The 20,392-nt window shown below is 43.0% G+C and overlaps 1 protein-coding gene across 1 annotated transcript in view; it reads right to left on the bottom strand.

Annotated features, from left to right (window-relative positions):
• Positions 1 to 17,043, bottom strand: part of DISC1 (DISC1 scaffold protein) — a 189,585-nt gene extending 172,542 nt beyond the window's left edge. Inside the window, exon 1 of the mRNA XM_082276713.1 lies at positions 16,956 to 17,043. Within this exon, the coding sequence (XP_082132839.1) occupies positions 16,956 to 17,031 (76 nt within the window). The 5' untranslated portion in view covers positions 17,032 to 17,043. The remainder of the gene's footprint in view (positions 1 to 16,955) is intronic.
• Positions 17,044 to 20,392: the final 3,349 nt, after the last annotated feature.

Genomic DNA, 20,392 nt, shown 5'->3' with positions numbered 1-20,392 from the left:
CACAGAAATCAGAAGTAAAAAAAGTCATGGAGTCCATCAGCCTGTCTACTATAAAAAGACAGTGAAATGCTGTACTGGGAGTAATTTAATAAAAGAACAACAAACAGGAATCAGCCTCAGAGCAAGGGAACAAAAACTGAACAAAACGTTCTTTAAAATTTAATTCTTTTAGTTTATATACAAAACAATGGCCTAAATTTGACTTCAGCAGAAGAAATCAGTCATGCATAAAAAAGTCATTCTAAGGCTGCATATAGTCCATGGCCATTTAAAAAGGCCTGTCACAGGCCTCGTCTGTAAAAACACAAAAGGTTCTCTGGTTTAATTAACATCAGTTTAAAATTGATCTCACTAAATCACTATGAATTTCTAAAGTAGACAGATAATTACAGCTCTTTAAACACCAAATTTAAACTAAGCTAATGTAAATAAGGTTTAAATTGGCCAAAGTATTAGATAGTCGCACCAAGGGAACTGGATGCAATTCTAAAAATTATTGTGGAGCCAAAGGGGTACAATTCCAGTATCCTGAACGAGATCACACACAGCCCACACATCTCTGTGCTCCTCACAAGGTTCACAGATAACCCTCTAGACAGGTTTGGTATTCAGTTCCTTCATGGACTCCAGGTCTGTCTCCCGGTGAGTCCAGCAGCACAGATTGCTCCCCTGGATACCAGAACAGAGCACTGCCTCAGTTACAATCAGGATGATAGCTAGGCCAAGCCATGAGCCATCCAGAGGATGTTGCAAGGACAGAGCTGCAGGTCCTTCTCCCCAGTGTGGCTGCCCCTGAGAGCAAGGCAGAGTGGACAGAGACAGAGCTGGGACCAACATTGACACAGACACTCACACCTTCCGCAAAGGATAAGAGAGGCCCCAGCCTGATCCCCAGCTCCAGCTGGAGGGCACTCACATTGCCCTCAGCCATCACAAAATCCAGCCAGGTAATTACTACTGGCCTGGGTATACTGTTTGGGCACTGTTTACCCTTGTGCCATGTCTCTGTTCTCAAGATTAGAATAATTTCAGTTGTTTATTATCACATATCTGAGATACAGTTATGTAAATTTTCTCTGCATAGTCTTTCAACCACAGCCTGCTTTGTCTTCATGTCAGAGAAATTAAACTGAACCAATTCAGCTGGCTTATTAAAAAAAAAAAGACAGGCCTTAAATTCTTCTCATCACTACCTCAGTTTGAAGAACATCAAATAACTGTTGGCAATTAACTACAAGAGTATCAGAATGGAAACAACTGAAGGCAATTTTAAAACCCTACACTACAGTGTGTCATGCATTGTATGAGACACATTTAGAAAGAGAGAAAAGCCACAAATGGAAGAGCCTTTCAATTGTAATATTAAAAATCAACTTTTTAAAATATATATTTTACAATCTTAGAAGATGATGTAACATATTTAATGGCAGATACGTGCAAATTACTTTAAATTCAATTACGAAAGCTCAGAAATATTTTTAACAGCTTTTTCACCACAGCAATCCTTCCTGATGACCAACATTTCATAAAAAATAACAGTTCAGATCCAGAGCAGAGGGAAAAAGAAAATAGTCTATTGCTGTAAAGCACTGTTGTTCACATCTTAGTTACACTAGTGAGATGAAAGAGGGAGAGGTGAAGCCTAAGAGCATTTTCCATTGATGGAAAGAGTACATTCTCTTGTACCCAGTCTCACACTGAAGGACAGCAAAACAGTCATCTCATTTATTTTAGGTCATCAGTCTTTGTTTTCAGCCACAAAAGTGGCAGTTCAGGTTTTTTGACCAAATGTTCTAATAGCATCTGTGGATAAAAAGGTGTAGATACCTTCCATTTTTGTTAAGTCCAATAGAATTTTAGAGATCAGTACAGAAACTCTGAAGCGATCACCTCCTCACTCCTACTTTAAGCATGTAACGCAGAATGCTTGCAAGTTCATTTAAGTTCTCCCAGTTTTAAAGATAACTCAGCTATCTGAATACACCTATATTATACACAGTTCATTTTTATTAGAATAACAAATTCATCTTCAGAGCATTTGCAGGTGGTAACTGTGATGTGGAAGAAAAGGTATTTGGTCATATTCAAAGCCAACTATCAAAGCACTGCTCCAAGCAAATTCTGTAGTTGCTTCTATTAAGGAAGCCTTAAACACCTGCATCAAACTATACACAAAGTGAGTGAGTTTCAAATATTTGTTATTTACAAACATATACACATAAACGTTTTTAACCTATCAGAAACAAAAATGAACCATTCTTGGAGATTAATCTGACATGACAATAACCATGACTGTTCAGTTCCTCTGTCACAGAAATATGTAAAACGTTGCAGGTTCCTAACCAGTTATAGTTTGACTCATTTACTGAATTTCAAAGATACCACTAAATATGCAAAATAAGATGGTGCTGATCTCAACACAGCCTACGCTGAAACAAACAAGCACTATATCTTTGCACAAATAAGCTTTCAAAGAAAGTCACTTTCAAATAAACATTTTCTTAACTCTTAAAATGAAAGGTCTCACTTCACTTTTTCATCTCACTTGCTGTTAACTCTAACTGTGGTTTACCTAGCATTCTATAAAGTGTATCTATAGAAGGCAAGCATGGCTGAGCTACATTGTCCTGGATATAATGATACGAATTGTTTCCTCACCAAGGCACGCAATGATTTCTAAGGTCACAGACTGGGTTCAGTTATTCAACTGTTAAATTTCCAAAACATCTCAAATAACATTTTCTGAGGTCATTAAATGCATGTCAGTTTCCATTCTTCATTAAAAAACACTCAAAGAGTTGTGTATTGTGAAAGCCAGAGTGCTCTTCTTTAGCCAGGGTTTAAATAATTGTGTTTTTATTGACACACTCCCAAAATGCATGTCATTGAGTTGTTACAATCAAGCCACTTAGCTCCTTAATGCAACAACTCATTTTAAGACATTTGATGAAACTGCAGCACCTCTCTAGAATTAGAATCACATCAGCTGATATTAATACCCCCATCAAATTTTTCACACCTCAAGAAATAAAGAAGCAGTTTAAACCTGGTCTAGCCTCAACACTAAGAAAGAAAAAAGAGTCTACCAAAAAGTAAGTTGGTAAATAACATTTCCCATGTCAGTAACAATTTAGCCAGGGGAATAAGAGAAATAACCTTTTCCTTAATTACACACCTGTTACTACACCTCACTTTCCAAATTCATCTCTGGTTGATCAGCCTCAACCTAATCACTCTCCAAAGCTCCTTACACAACTCACTGATGTATTTCATCCAACCCACTGATACCCGTCTTGGCCAGCTAGAACTGCCAAACTCACATCACCAGCTGCTTAACAGAGCAGTTCTCAGACTCCCCAGTCATCACTAACCCTACACTCAGCCCAGCGATCCATCCTGTCTACCATCTGATGGACAACAAAACATGCCAGGGGAGAACACAAGCAGGTCTGGAAAAACAAGCCAGTACCAGCACAGGGTGCCTTCAGCACAGTGAATAACAGAAGACACTTCCCCAAAAATATCCAGCCCAATTTTTTCCAAACCTGTGGGCAAATTTCTTTTTAACTTATAGTTAAGTTATTGAGAAGAATTTATCCAGTTTCCAAAGAGGCAGATGGACACACAAGTTGCAAGCCTACAGAGAATACTCACAACACAAAACCAATGCTTATTTCAGGAGGTGGGGTGTGGGTGTGTGTAAGGTTTGTTGTTCTTCTTCCTGGGGAAAAACTCTTTTGTTCCCAGTTTCAATGCAAAAGTCTGTAGAGGCAGCCCATGCAAATGTCTTAAGTGGAGAGAACACTCTGGTTCTTTCAGTCAAGATGTGACAACAGCTTTAAATGTTACACAGAAATAGGGGAGCAAGGATGTTGCATAGAAACTGTGAAGTTTTCTTAGGTAATAAATTAATTTGCAAACAACACTTAATGGGTTAGCAGTCATATCTCATAAAATCATTTCACCAAACACACATGAAACTATGAAATCAGTACACAGCAGTCCTTTTCAAAAATGGTCTATTTAACACACCACACTTCTCTTTCATCACTCTGTCTACAGACTGACAGTGTGGATTCCCACTACTTCTGCTCAGTCAGATCATCTACAGCACGACTCTAATATAAAACTCATCAGGGGGGAGGGGAGGGAGGAATTAAAAAAAAAAAAGTGAAGTGTGAGAGCACATTGACAGCAGTCAATTTCTAATTCAAGCACAGTTTGAATGCTCCAGCTTGGAGATTTGAATTTTTAATTTCACCAAGAGAGTGGGTTCCAAATTAAGCATCTGATGCACAGTCAGTCTGAAACCAGAATTGAGTTTACTGAAATAGAAAGTAATTTTCTCTTAACAGCTCAGTAGTGATCACATATAATGAAAATAAAACAACGTGGCAGCTCCTGTATTGCCAAGGGTGAGGAGTCAGAAGGCTTTTAGCTCTACAATTTAATATCAAAGTCCCAGGACAAATGTTCCTCCTTTCCCTGCTGAAGGAAGTTCACCTTGTAGCCCCAGTCAGGCTGTCAGATGCAATGTCCATGCTGTCTAGGCAACAACAGAGATGGAATGGAGCTCCAGACATCAGGAAAGCTGAGCACCAAATTCCCACAGAAAGCACAGCACCTCAGGAAGCAGATTAATACACGATCCTGCAAAAGCCAGGCACGGACACAAACTGCAGTCACAGCAATGCATACCGCACAAGGCCAACCTGTAGCTAGGAGAAAGGCAAAGAAGTGGTGCTGGTCCCTCACCCTGCTCCCCTGAAAACAAAGTCCCAGGGCTTTACATGAAGCCTTGCAACTCTTTATAGTCCAACAGAATTTCTGTATTCGGGTATTGTTTGCTCTTTGCAGCAGCAATTGTGTGAGCTGTACTTTTGCCAGCTGACAATAAACTGCCGCTCTGAGATAAAGATTCTCCAGTGAACCCATGAGGCACAGCCTGCAGCACCACTCTCCTGTCCTCAATGCCTGCACAAGCAGCTTCAGTTAATGCAAGTCCTTGCCAAATGCCAGCAGATTGCTCAGCATCATCAGCCTGCAGATGTTATAACCTGCGAGGGGTGAAACTGTGCTCCAGCAAGCAGAGCGCAGTTCCCTTGGAGACCTTCACTGGCCAGCGGGAAAGACACACAGGATATCCCTTTTGAGACCTTCACTGAGAATATGGCTTGGCCTTTACAACCCTTACCCGAGGCTGTAGACAGACAAAACAGAAGCTGGAAGTTTGTTTTACTGGGCCCCAGAACACAAAAGTGAAGACGCCAGCTATATCCTTTTTCTCTAGCATGGAGGAGAAAAGTAGGTTGTTCAGATGAAATTCTGAGACTATCTATGAACAGGCTATGGAAGAAATACTATAGCAGAGATTGCTGAAACTGCAACAGAATACTAACCACAGGCAAGAACAATTCTAGCAGAAATCACAGCTCATTCTAAATGCCATAGGTCAGAAGTCACTCTGCTTAGAGCAAGTCAGGTATCTTTAAAAAAAAGTTTTAAAAAATTAACTTTCCAGGAGAGAATAGAGTTTCTCTCTAGAAGGTAATGGCACTGAATTACAGAATTTAGCAGATGTGGCAGCACAGAGGGACAACAGCTGTCAATACAGAGGTCAAGAATAAACAGCTAGAGAGCACTTAAAGGAGGCACCCACCAGCACTAGACAGCTAGCTCTCCATACCCTCCCATGTAGGAGCCCTGGCATTAGAGGCCAAACTCACTATTTCCAACCCACATCACCTGGTACAGCAGGAACACAGAGATCCAAGCAACTGCCTGCTCAGCTTCAGGCAGGAGCTGAGAGTAACCCCATGACCTCACACCATGACTGGAGACTGAAGACGCAACAGGACCAAAGCCCGTTCACACACCTTCAAAAGCCATGGCCACCAGAAGCAGACATGGATCAAGGAATACAGCCAAGCAGCTGCCAGTCAGACTCCAGTCTGAGGGAGGACATCACCAACAGATCCACTTTGACTATAATTCACTCATTTTGGTATCCATCCTAACTCTGCTGATACCAACACCACACATGCTTTCAACCACTCCCATCAACCCCTGACTTCTTTTACATCGACTTTCACCGCATTTCAATCATCACTTCCCAGTTACTCCTCTCAAACCAAGGGCTCATTTCTCTTCAAGTGAAAGAGAGTTGATCCAGAAATCCTTTCAGTTGCTGCTCTGGAACTTTGACCAAACTTTGGATAGGTCACACTTCACAGTCTAGAACGATAACAATCCACAAGGCTCCCAAACAATGTTCCAAGCCAAAGACAGATATTCTCTTTTCCAGTACCAATTTCCTCAATACTACCTCTCTGGTCCTTTCCAATTTATCCTTTTTGTCACAACCCCAACATGCACAAACCTCCCTCCAGCCCCCCTAACAGCATTGCTCTCACAACAGCGAACAAGCATGTCTCAACTTACCCTCAAAAATCCTCCTCAAATGAGCTTCCAGGCCCTCCAACTCCTCAGCCCACCCTGTTCCTTCCTAGGTGGAGAGATTTCCTGCTTCACACTGCCCATCAGCAGAGCTCAGAAGTTTCTAGGCGTCCCCAGGTGCATTTAAAAGAAGCCCAGCCCCACTTCAGCTGTGTTCATTGATTTCATTGCTTCCCTTCAGTTGCTCAGCTTTCCAGCTACCAGAACTTCAGACAGTTCTCAGGGTTTCGTTTACATCTTTCACAGCACACAGAGTTTGTATGACAATCTAAACCAAACCTCACTCCAAAGGCACACTGACTCCATTCATCCCCTTAGACAGCATCTCAATGAAAACACTCTTGTGAGAGCTTCTTTCCTGTGACTGTAAATCACTGCTATTCATGTCTAGGAAATCAAGACAATTACCTGTCACAATTTACTCTGACATTGTCCCTGGGCTAACATACATTAGCTAACAACACAGGCTACTCTTACTAACACATATCTATGCTGCTCAACAAAAGCACAGACTCCTGCCAGAAGGGGTTTTTTTTAACATATTTCTGACACATGCTGTTTGTGATTCATGTAAAGTACTACTCCCTAAGTACAAACCCATAGTACCTGCCACCTTTCATTGAACCTTACCCATCTGCTTTTATTACCAAAATAAGTGAAAGCACAGTATTAATCTTCAAAGAAATTGTGCCCCTATGTGAGATAGCTTGTTTCTTGGGTGCCAAGGACTCTGTGGGATACTGGACTGAAACAAAGCCTTTAGTAAAATACTTCAAGTTAAAAACAAAAAAAGATAAATCAACACAAAAATCAGACCTTTCAAAAATATTCTCTGTATTAAAAGAATAAGCCAATGAACAGTTTTTCAAGTCAACATAGTCGGATCCATCTTAGCATTTTAAGTGGATAAAGAAAGTGCAGAATGTACCATATGGCATTAAACACATACACCTGAATAGATTTGCTTCACTAACAAAAAGCTTGGCAGAGGAAAACTTTGAGTGTCATTCAGACTGTTTTCCAGAATAAATATAGATTGTTAACTCATTACTTCCAATACTGGGGGTTTCTAATTTATTGTTTGCTTTAGAAAACCATAATTCAGAATCCAGGATCAGCTGGGTCGTGTGCAAGGTAGCTCATATTTGCATATCTCTTTCAGGTGTATGGGATAGGTCCCTGTGTAACTAGGGATTTCTTCTGCTTCTTTCAGGTTTACACATAATACTCCTGACAAGTATTATTATTAAGAAGTAGCAGGCAGAACTGCTGTAGCTTCCTTTCAAGGAAAGCAATGCAATTTCAGAGATATTTGATCTCATGAGTTCTGAGGTGCAGCAGTAATCTGATGCATTTGCTTTGTGGTTGAAGCAGACCATGTGAGAAACTACTCAACTTACACCAGTCACAAAGCATGCCCAAGACAGAACAAAGGACTAACACAGGACTCCTGAAAGACAGCTCAGTATTTTCACTATCAGAATACACCTAAAGCTTTGTACCTTTAGAACTCCTGTCTTCATGAAAAAGGTTGGAGACTTAAAAGCAGCACTTGGATAGAATTTTATCTTTATATTATCTAAGCTATTAAACCTTAGGAGTTGCAGGTCCCCTTGAGGCAGATCCTGCAATAATGCTATTCTGTCTGGTGAATTTTTACTGTAAACTTCAGGTTTAACTTACATTTTCACCAGACGTGTGAAGCAAATACAAGCATCATATTTAGAGGACTTTCTGTCTATAATGACTTGCACCTGTCTACATTTCTGTATTCCAAATCTAAACAAGTCTGAGACCCGAGACTGGAAAACAGATTTATAAAATATCTGTGTCAAGTAAATCCACTAAGATAGTCTCCAGACATAAGTAGTTAATTGACAGGCTCCTTTAATTACTGAGTGACCCGGTCACACCTTTTTGCTGGAAACCTTTTAAATTTTCTCCTGACTAGGCAGAAAGGAAAACTCACAGTAATTTGAATGTACTTGCAAAAGTTCCACAACCTAGAAAGCATCCTCTCTCTCTCCAGCCCTCTGTGAGCAGGAATACATTGCATGACTAGCCTTACAAAAACAAAGAGGTGACAACAAAACCGTGAGAGATACTCAGAACACACGTGTATTTTCATTTCTGAACAATAAAAGTGTCATAGTGCTTCACTGAACAAAAACATATGAAATGTCTTAAATTACCTGAAAGTCTGAGTCATAAGCAAGGACTCTGCACCAGAGAAAGCCAGGAAGGCAGAACTAAGAACATCTTTAAGGTTAGAATGCCCTCTTTGGGTATAAAGACATATTTGCAGCAATAGTAAATTTCATTAAGTACAGTGCTATTTTATGCTATAGGAAGGAAAGCAAATCAAAGAATGCAAGTGTGCTACTCCAAGACTTCTAAAGATGTCAGAAATGACCCTCTAATTACCCTCTACTAGTAACAATGTTCTGAAGATGCTGCATAACAATAGCGAGGATGACAGCAATCCATACACAGCAGGGCAGAGGGACAGACAAGAAAGAGATGGGCATAACTAAAAGCAGGAAAGCTTCCAACTGGATACAAAGAAAAACTTTTTCACCCTGAGGGCAGGCAAGAAGTGAAGCAGGCTATGCAGAGAGTCTGTAACGTCCTTGGAAGTTTTCAGGGCCCAAGAAGGTAAAGCTCTGAGCAACCTGACACAACCCCAGAGTCAGTCCTGCTTTGAGCAGGGAATTGGACCAGAGATCATCTGAGGTTCCCTCAAACCCAAACTATCCTAACCTACCCCTAAGATTTAAATACATGCCTCAGGATTTGCAGTATTCCACTAGTTAACGATACCCACGACAAAAGTTCAAGAGTTTCATCTGTGGAGATGCACCCAACCTTGCAAGAAAGCAACTTCTCTGATTTATAACTCCACAAAGGAGTCACAAGAAGTTAGCAAACAATAGTTCAATCACATTCTGGAAGCTGAAAACAGCTGACTTTCTATAAATAAAATTCAGAATATAGTTCAATACTAGAAATAAATAAGGTCTCAAACAGCATTTAAGCATCCATCATCCACACACACAGAGAAATTACAAGCTTTGGTGATGGGTCAGGGCCTTAAGCAAGACAGATACAGTAGAGCATAACAGCACAGGAACGCCAATTGTTCCACAGCAGCAAGCCTTTAGTAGTTAGCTGGTGATTAAATGATGCTCATGAGCATCACTTAAATGTCACTTTGATCTATTGCAGTTACTTCACAAAATCTTTATTACTGAGGCTTTTTTACTGCCTGTACAAACACTGGCAAGCATTTCTCTTTGCTATATTAAAAATTATTTTGATACCTATTCCTAGGCTGCTTGCCAACTGGAAGACAAGATGGAGCCATCTGTGAGACTACAACTCTCTGAAGACACTTGCCTTTCAAAAACATAATCCCTTAAATGGTGCCAAGGGCATTACACACAAAAAAAATCTAACATCACGCCTGAACAGCTGCAGCAAAACCTGCCTCTCACACGAATTTCCCAGCAAAGGAAGGAGGAAAACCACCTCTGCCCAGGGAATGCTGCCTCTACCCTATCCAGTCCATGAAGTCTGATTATGACATAAGCATGTAAAAAGTCACGCCTGAATACTTCGCCACACAGATGTATCAGGCAGCCACAACTCTGCCAGAGATCTAGATGTTATATATAACTGAATTAAGCAGCAAACAATGCCAAACACTTCTCTATCTTCTCTGTCTTGGTTTGGTAGAAATTTGAGGGATTTTTGGGGCAGGTCTCTTTCTTCTTCCACTACTTAGCAATGTTGGTGCTCAAAATACGTACTCAAACTGCTACCCAGGATTCCTTATGTCCTCTGCATCATCTTTACCTGGTCTGTTTGATTTTGATTATTATTACTCCTGGTATTGTATTATATTATCCCTGCTCGCCCCCTGCCTTGTAATCCTCCTTTTAAAAACTCCTTTCATATTTTATATCATGATTTCCAAGCCATTAGAGATCACTTTTAGACAGCTAACATGTAGAACAATTACTCCCAAGAGACCCTCAAGAAAGACAGCGACTCTATGTACTTCTCATGGCTTGCACTGAACAGTCATTCTGGCCTCTCAGCATTAAAACCACAGCCAACCTAGACTTGCAAGGGTCACACTTAATGCCTAGGCTTCCAACTTCATGCCTAGGCAAAGCACACAGAGTTTCACTAGGACATGGCAGCACACAAAGCAGTAACCCAAGAAGTGCATGTGCATCCAGATCCGGGAGAAAAGTCTGGACTCTCATCAAGAAATTCAGTGCCACACCAAACTCACCAGAAACACAGCAAAACAATTGCTACACACCATGCTTGCTACTTGTAACAAAGTTATTATTTTAAAATAATATGAATTTAATGCAGAAAGTGAATGACATGAATATACACTGCCTACTTAACCCAAAGATGGAAAACCTTACTAACTGCACTGTAAAAGATACACAGAAGGCCTTGAAGACCAACAGGGCAAGCCGGTAGGTTTCACAAAGGGCAATCAAAAGTCTTATGGATTATTCTTCCCAAAACAGCAATGCTGGTTTTTAGCTCCCAGTCCTACCTCACACAGGAAAAGACAGTAACAAATCTACTCCTGAAAATCTATACCATTAACTATACCCAAGGTGGGCAGAAAGCATCTCCTCAGTTAACATGAAATGGATCCTAACTTGACCCTTGAACAGATGATCCCATGGAAAGTTCTGTCATTGGCAAAAGCTGGCACCATAGCAGGAAAATTCTCAATCAGCTAAAAGAACAAATATACTACTAGTAGTGCTCACTGCATAAAAAAAAAAAAGAAGCGGAAGCTGATCTTTTCTTATCTTACAGCAACTCGAGACCCCCTGGCAAACCTGGATTTTCCTCCGTCTTCATTCTCATAGGAAGGAAGCAGACATCCAGTTCTGATGGACTGCTCAGAGAAAACCATTAACTGGAGCAGCTCTTCTCTCACAGCCAAGTCTGTACAAGTCCCCAGCAGACCACAAGCATGGGAACACTACAGCAGCTGTCTCACCATGATCATGTTCAGGCTCCCCAGGAAAAGGGAAACACAGTACCTGTTGATTATTAACTATCTTGGGAGCAAAACCACACAGAGGATCAGCTGCTCTGGCGCTGCACCCCAGGCAACAGTAACCAGGCCCTTCTTACACAATTTCAGTGAGGGTCTCCGCAAGATTTTTACTGCTCTGAGCAAATGAAAGCGTACTGCAAGGATTCTGGCAGGACAGGAGCAAAGTTTCAGCATGGTGCCCTGCTAAAACAGTGCTGTCCCACTGCAGTGGCAGCATAGCTTTCTTTGGACCATCCAAGGTGTCCAAGAGTACCTCATGCCCAAGACTCCACATCACTGCTGAAGCACAGATATTAGCACCCTATCCACATCACTCCCATCGGAGACACAGCAACCAAAAGGATGTTAACAGTAAGGAAATCGAACTAAAACAACTATCATCATTTGGTAAAATATCACCAAACTCAGCAGCTGCGTGTCACATCCTGTGGAGACTGGTGTGCCTATGGCTCTTCAGGAGCAGAGCTGGGAACGCAACACAGCCAGAGCTCAGCTTGAACTATTAGCGCGAGTACTGACAGGTTAATGCACTGCTCATTAAATGGGAAAGGCCAAGCCCCAGCAAACAGCTGTGCTGCCCATTTCCCTCCATCACCTGGATCTCCACGGGCCATTAGCAACAGGAAGCACCTGAAACTTAGACAGCACAACGAAATTCAATCTCATTCCTGCCTCAGTAGGCATCCTTGTCCAAAATCCTAACAGAGAACAGAAAGCTCTTGTCCCCAAAGCCACGCTCTCTAACAATATGGGGAAATTAAGTTGATACGATCAGCCTAGCTCTTGCAACAAAAAGTCAGATATTTTATGGAACTGAGGCTGCCTCAATTTACCACCCTGAACAGGCTCAGGGATGTTCCTTCCTTTGAACCTCATGGTGTTTCCCTGAAGTAAAACATTTACATGTGGAGGAAGGGGAACAACCAACCACAAGAATTAGATAGCTGTAACATAAAGAAAAAGCCTGTGGCTACAAGCATTTGGCCTTGTAAGTGGTGTCCCTCAGCACCATTCCAAGTGCCTGCATATCTGCAGGAATCATAACCCATGAGACTAAGCTGCTACATCAGTGGGAAGAATGCTTACCACCGTAACAGAAACAAAATACTTCAAGTATCCCACTAAAACAGCAAGAAAGCAGTTTACTATCATGAAAAAAAACCTATTCTTCCCCTTCCCATGCTCTCTGGAGACTTGATGGCTTCCCAAAAACAAAACAAAAAGATGTTAAAAACTGTTTCCTTTATTGCTTAAAGCATATTTTTCAGACCAAAAGGCCTGACTGGTGATTTAAACTCAAATTGCTGTCAGATGAATGAGCTGAGCTAGGGACTATGGTGCTCACCCCATTAATCAATAAAGTTGTGAAGCCATTGACAAACTTCATTACCTACAGACACATTCAAAACATCACTATAATCTGATTCTAATTTTCCATTAGTATTATTATTCACCATTAAGCACAGTCTTGAAAAGCTACACCAATGCCACATGCCTCACTACACAGACCTGGAGACTTTCAAAACAATTCAGAAAATCTAGTGGTATCAACTCCCAGATCCTGCCTCTCCCACAGATATTAACCCTTTGATTTTATTTAGTTTTGGAATACTCACTATCAGCCTCTTGACTTTTCACTCCACAGGTTGCCTCAAAATCTCCCTACTTAGAGATTTTCCTCTGTAATGGTTTCCTGCCCAGCTGACCTCTTAGCCCAGCAAAGCAAAACTTTCAACAAGAGCACATTAAACCCCTCCAAACAACCAACTCTTCAGCCATTGCAGAGAACAGGGAAAGTTCACATACACCACATCCATTCTGCTCTTAATTTCAAGGAGCCACTTTTCCCACACAGCTCTTTCCCAAAGAGATTTTATAATCTAAGGATACGTACAGTGTGTTTAACAAATTTCTGTTCAGTTGTAGTTCTGACATGGTTGCTCTTTCATTCAATCCATAAACACAGGCAGTGCATACAACCTTAAAACTAAAGGAGCTAGCTAAGCACTACTAAGAAAATGTATTTTCCACTTTCCATCCTTTATTCTGAGTACACAGCTGTTTACATAGTAAATATTTACTATTCAAGGTAAAATCTAATTTGGTTGGGGGTTTTTACACTTGTCACTGTTATGACCAAACAGAGTGACAGAGGGCAAAAAAGAGCAGAGTAACAAGACAATTTACCCTGACACAGGGGTGACACGACTAACACACCTATTTGTAAAGCAGCAAGAGAGGAAGGGAGGAGGGGGTGAGAAAAATCAGAAAGTGCCATTGATCACACTCATTAAACAGCTGGGTCCCAATTAGAAATATATCACACAGAGATAATAAGAGGTGTTCTGGAAGGAAGCTTGGCTGTGAGATGAAGGAGGGTCTGAAACACAGCAAGCAGCATTTTGCAGTACATACAAAGGGGAGGCAGAATCCAAATTCTGCAAGTCCCAAAGGAATCATACCAAACAAAGAAACCCTACTTGAGGCAAGCACATGATCTCACTCCTCTGCCTGCAGACTTCAGATTACTCATTAAACCACTTCACATTCTCAGCATCAATAAATAGGGAAGTAACTCTATGTCAATAGCTAATTCAATTTCCATACAGAAAACATGTTTAGCAAACAAAGTACGCCCATAGTGGATCTCAGCTTCCACAGCAGCAGTAGCTAGCAGGCTTGATAAAAAAATATTTCTCCTTGAAAGCATTTTTCAGGTGAGCTGTTAATGGAATCCACACCTATATGCTAAAGGAGAAGAAAAAAGAAAATTACATGGAGAGTTAAATAGTTAACACTACACAGAATTAAGGAAACACCTTCAAATAAGGATACTACCACGCTTAAAATAGGAACAGCAGCCTTTGTTCAGTGCCAGAGGGCCAAGTTTTTCCTCGTGTGACTGCTGGTTTACAAAGGGCGCATTCATTCCGAATACATAAGGGTTTTGCAGCAGTCTTCCTTCACGAATATTGAATAGTATTACAACATACCCTGGGTTCAATCCTAATCTAAGTGACACAGCATGAAAGGGCTGCTTTCTGGAAAGAGACAGAAGATGCTAAGGATGAACTTGGAAATCACTATGGCAACTCCACAGGTCCCTTCCCGTTCACCTTGGAGGCAATACTCCAAAGGAGACAGGAAAACCCCTTTCCACAGAAGCTGTTAATATGCATTATGGCCAAAACCAGAAAGGTCACAGACTGCCCCTGCTCAATTAGAAAGAGGGCTTTGCTCAAAGAAACACAATGCTAAAATGGGAAAAGAATAAATCATAACTCCCGAGGAGCACTCATGAGGCGTCACACACTCGAGTAAATTGCACTTGAAAGGTCAGCTGGTTCAGTAGCTGTCAAGGGCTCAAGCTATGGCGGGCAAAAAAAGCCTAACCGAGTGTGCCTAATTTGTGAACAAAGTCAGAATTAACCTTTAGGGTTTTCGCTTTTGTCAGTACAAAACATTGTTTGCAGTGCTTTCTGTCCTCCTGTTCATCACAATTAATTTCTCCTGGTGCTAATAAATCCTCTTTTCTTACACGGACCCACTACAATTCCACCAGCAGCAGCTTAGGCCCAAAGTTTTGACTTCACTTTACTGAAGAGAACAAAGGATGATTTATCTAAATTTAAAGAGGGAGGAAGCCAGTGGTTATACAATACTTGCCTCTAACTGTTTTATAGAGTGCTGCTGCACTGTAATCATCAGTGTAATATATGAGAACGTGCCACTTTCAGTGCCCAATCTCAAAGAGAGCTATATAGAAAATTAATAACTCTGATAGTATCATACACTGGGAAGAAAAAAAGACATATTGGATATGGTCCTTATCTCAAGTGTACAAAACAGTGCACATAAGCATTTGGTGGTTCTTGTACATTCCTTCAATTTGCCATGATCCAAATATTTTAAGTAAGCACAAATCTCTAAACTCAGCCTTTTTTTCATTTAAATCAAATATTTGTTTTAAACACCCCTACTTTCCAGTTTCATAAGGGCCTAGAAGCCCTATGAATAGTAAAAAATGTACCGTAGCTTCAACTGGAAAACCACGGTCAATGCCTTCCCAGAATGAACCACAACAATTTCAACTTCAGCAATGAAATGGGGGAATACCCATACATCAAGGGACTTTAGTATTTTAACACCAAGAAAAGTTTTCTCCCATTTTCAAGAGTTACTGTAAGGCAAATAGCAAATTAGCAAGTAAATGAACCAACAGGAAGGGGCAAAACCAGAGATAATGCATCCCAGGGGACTTCACTTACTTCTTTGAAAACTGTCATTACTTCTAATTAGCAGCAGCACTTGCTGGTATACCTTCTGCAGCATATTTTGTGGAAGCCTTTATTATAAAAGCACTTCACTGCAGAACTTCTAAATTGCTATTCAAAAGCAGAGCAAGAAGTTACTCAAGCACTTGTACACAAAGATTTGTGTGGATTACCAAAACAGGAATGAGCTGTTTTCTATTAAACTGTTGGCAAGGACAAGTGAAGTGTTTGAATAAAGTCTTGGTGGACTCATGGGGCTGGGAGAACCACGTATCCCAAACAACCCAAAAGACAGCAGACATACCTAGTGAGAAATACACCTTTCTTTCCCAGTTGTCCTGGGAAAGGTGAAGTGGTTTTTTCCAGAATTTCCCCATGGCTCCAGCCTTTTGCCAGCACCAGTGTTGGTAAGGAGGGCAGCCCTAGCTCGGACCACCTGATTGCTGCTGCTCTGAGAGAAGAGGAGAGCAGTTCATCCACATCAGAGGTCATGGTCTTATAAAATTCAGTTATGTATAAAACATATTCACACAGAGTGCCCGCTGAGAAGGCAGTTTTCTTTTTCTTCCTTAAGCCAGGACTACAGACTGGGTGACTTTCCTAAGAGCACCATTACTTCCCTCTTTGCAGCTGGTTATTCAAAAAATAAACAAATAAACTATACACCTTTGTATCGATATAACTGCGCTCACACTGGCTGAACTGAAATCAAAGTATCTTATCTTTTGAGTTAAAAAAAATGGTAGCTACTTTATTTCAAAGTGCAACACCGTTCCGTAGACTGCGTTAACTGCGAAACAAATGCCAACATCACCGGGAACTTAAAAAAAGACCAAAAAACTCCTAAAACTTTCGGACTGTGCAATGAAATATCCGTATTTTTTGACCGAAAAAAACAACCCCACCCCTACGTTCTCCCCATACTCAACACGACTCTCAGGAGCTGCCGACGCTCCCAGCCCAGCCCGAGGGCAGCATCCAGCCGAGCCACCCGGCCCCTCCAGCGGGGAGCAGCGCTGCCGGCCCCGGCGCCGTCAGGGGCTCCCCCCGTGGAGCTCTCCGGGCGGGCACCCCCGCGGCCCCGCTTCCTCCCCCGCAGCACCCGCGGTGCCCCGGCCCCCGCTCACCTGGGCCCGCCGCGTCCCCCCCGCCGCCGCGGCGCCGCCTGTCGGTACCGCCCGGCCGGGGCTGCGGCCGCCACATCCCGGCCCCCGGCCCGCACCGGGCGGAAAGCGGCCCTGGCCCCGGCCACTCCCCGCCGGGGGCGGGCCCGAGGCAGCTCCGCCGCCCTGGGGAAGGAGAGGGCGGCGGGCGGGACCGGCTCCGGAGGATGGTGGGGTGCGGGCGGCGGAGGGAGCGGTGCGGCCAGGGCTGGGCGCACGCACCGCCCCAGGGAACAAGGGTCCTCCGGGATCCCGCCCGCGCACTGCTCGCAGGCTGTCTAGGCTCTGCTCCCGCAGGTCTGCAGCACTAAGTTACGGGGGAGAGGAATCAGGGAATCACAGAATCGGTCAGATTGGAAGGGACCACAGTGGTCCAAGCTTCCTGCTCAAGCAGGGTCATCCTAGAGCACATGGCACAGGATTGTATTCCAGATGGTTCTGGAATATTTCCAGTGAGGGAGACTCCACAACCTCTTGGCACAATCTGTTCCAGTGTCCGCATAGTAAAGAAGTTCTTACTCATATCCAGATGGAATTTCCTGTGCATTGGTTTCTCCCCATTGTCTCTTGTCCTATTGCTCGGCACCACTGGGAAGAGCCGGGCTCCATCCTCTTCATACCTTCCCCTCAGGTACTTAAAAACATGGGTAAGGCCCCCTCTCAGTCATCTTTCCTGAGGCTGAACAGGCCCAGCTCCTTCAGCCTTTCCTCAGAGGGGAGATGCTCCAGTCCCTTTAATCATCTCTGTATCCCTCCACTGGACCCGCTCCAGGAGCTCCATGTCTCTGTTGTACTGAGGAGCCCAGAACTGGATACAGCACTCCAGATGTGGCCTCACCAGGGCTGAGTAGAGGGGCAGGATCGACCTGATGGCAATGCTCTTCCTAATGCATCCTAGGATTCCATCGGTCTTCTTGTCCACGTGCATGTGGGCATGGCTCACAGACAGCTTGTTTTCCACTGGGACCTTCAGGTCCTTTTCCACAGAGCTGTTTTCCATCATGTCAAGCCCATGACTCATACCAGTGCCTGGGGTTATTCCACCCCAGGTGAAGGACACGACCTATGCTACACGTACAGACATATGGCCTCCATCTCACACGTCCCAGCATCACATGGATATGGCTACAACAAATACATATACCAAATGTACTCTTGGAAAACAATTTATTTTCAGGTTTAGCCATTCTGGGTGTTGCTTGGTTTCAGAGCCATCATGTGACCGTTTGTGAGCCCTACTCCACGAGGACTTAAAGGGATACTAAGAAAGTTTGCAGATGATACAAAATTGGGAGGACAAGTTTACTCTCTTGAAAGCAGGGACGCCCTGCAGAGAGACCTGGACAAATCAGAGGGCTGGGCAATCACCAACCATATGAAGCTCAACCAGGCAAAGTGCTGAGTTCGGCACCTGGGATGGGGCAACCCTAGCTGTATGGACAGACTGGGGAATGAGACACTGGAAAGCAGCACCGTGGAAAGGGACTTGGGGGTCCTGGTCAATGGCAAGTTGAACATGAGCCAGCAGTGCCCTGGCAGCCAGGAGGGCCAACCCTGTCCTGGGGGGCAGCAGGCTCAGCATCGCCAGCTGGGCAAGGGAGGGGATTGTCCCACTCTGCTCTGCACTGGGGCAGCCTCACCTCGAGTGCTGGGGACAGTTTTGGGCAAAACAATATAAGAAAGATATTAAACTGTTAGAGAGTGTCCAGAGGAGGTCAATGAAGATGGTGAAGGGCCTTGAGGGGAAGCTGTCACTTGTTCTGTTCAGCCTGGAGAAAAGGAGACTGAGGGAAGACTTCATTGCAGTTACAACTTCTTCGTGAGAGGAAGAGGAGGGGCAGGCACTGATCTCTTCTCTCTGATGACCAGGGACAGGACCCGAGGCAATGGCCTGAAGCTGTGTCAGGGGAGGTTTAGGCTGGATATTAGGAAAAGGTTCTTCACCCGGGGGTGGTTGGGCACTGGAACAGGCTCCCCAGGGAAGTGGTCACAGGACCAAGCCTGACAGGGTTCAAGAAGCTGTTGGCCAACACTCTCAGGCACATGGTGTGATTCTCAGGACTGTCCTGTACCAGGCCAAGAGTTAGTCTCCATGATCCCTGTGGGTCACTTCCAACTCGGAATATTCTGTGATACTGTGAATTCTATGAATGTGTTTTCATTGCTTTTGTCTGACTCCACACATCTTTATGTCACAGAGCTTTTTCATTTTGTTGTAAGGTGCTATCATTTATATATATGCATGGGTTTTGTTGGGATAGAGGCAATTTTGTTCGTAATAGCTTATTTAGGACTCTGTTTTGGGTTTGTGACCAGAGTCAGGGATGTTTTAGCTGGGCAGTGCATACCCTGCTTCTTGAACTGCCCTGCTGGTGAGCAGGCTAGGGTATACAAGAAGGGACACAGCTGGGACAGCCTGACCTAAACAACCCAAGGGATATTCCAAACCATATGTCCACATGATGTCATGCCCAACAGTAACAAGGCTGGGGGAAGGAGGAGGAAGAGAGGACGTTCAAATTTATGGCATTTTTCTTCCAAATTCACTGTTATGCAGGATGGAGCCCTGCTTTCCTGGGGATGACTGAGTGCCTGCCTGCCCATGGGAAGTGGTGCACGAGTTCTGTGTTTTGCTTTGCTTACGCATGTGCCTTTTGCTTTACCTATTGACCTGTCTATGCCTCAGCCCACGAGTTTTCTCACTTTTGCCTTTCTGATTCTCTCTCCCATCCTGTTGGGGTGGGAGGTGAGTCAGCAAGTGGCTGCATGGGGATTAGCTGCCTGCCAGAATTAACCCTTAATATACAGCAAATCATTCCAAGTCCTTTTACTAAGATCACTGTACCTTTCCTGAGTCTGTCCTCTTGAACTTACATATCATTGGAACAACATGAATTTCTGCTAAAATCCCCTTTCCTGTTTTGTGTTTTAGGTAATTTTAGTCCTCCACCATTTCCTGAGTATCTTTTCCTCCCCACTTAACACATACATCTTCTTTTGCTATCCCTAGTATTTCTTTACTGACAGTTTTATTTCTATTGTTATTCATGGTTATGAGCTTTATATAAGCCTATGAGTGCTCACTGACTACAGCTTTTATTAACTTTCCTAAAGTGGTACCTGCTTCAATCATAGATCACCATACCCATTATATTAATCATGTACATGAAATCAGTATTTTCAAGGTGGCCTCCATCCATCCTAGTCTTCAAGAATGCTCCTTCCTTCTCAGATGCAGGAAATGCATTTTTAAGTTAAATATACCATCCTGTGCACAAGGAAGTTTTCACAACATTCAGAAAAGTTGCTAAAAAAAGCCCAGGTTTATCTAACAACTGTCATCTTACTGATTTTCTCTGGTTTCAGTCCATTTACTAAGAAATACAGGACATGCTAAGAGA

The sequence above is a fragment of the Coloeus monedula genome (assembly GCF_965178545.1).
Source record: "Coloeus monedula genome assembly, chromosome: 2".
In the NCBI taxonomy this organism is placed as follows: Eukaryota; Metazoa; Chordata; class Aves; order Passeriformes; family Corvidae; genus Coloeus; species Coloeus monedula.
This window is presented reverse-complemented; position numbering and strand designations above follow the sequence as displayed.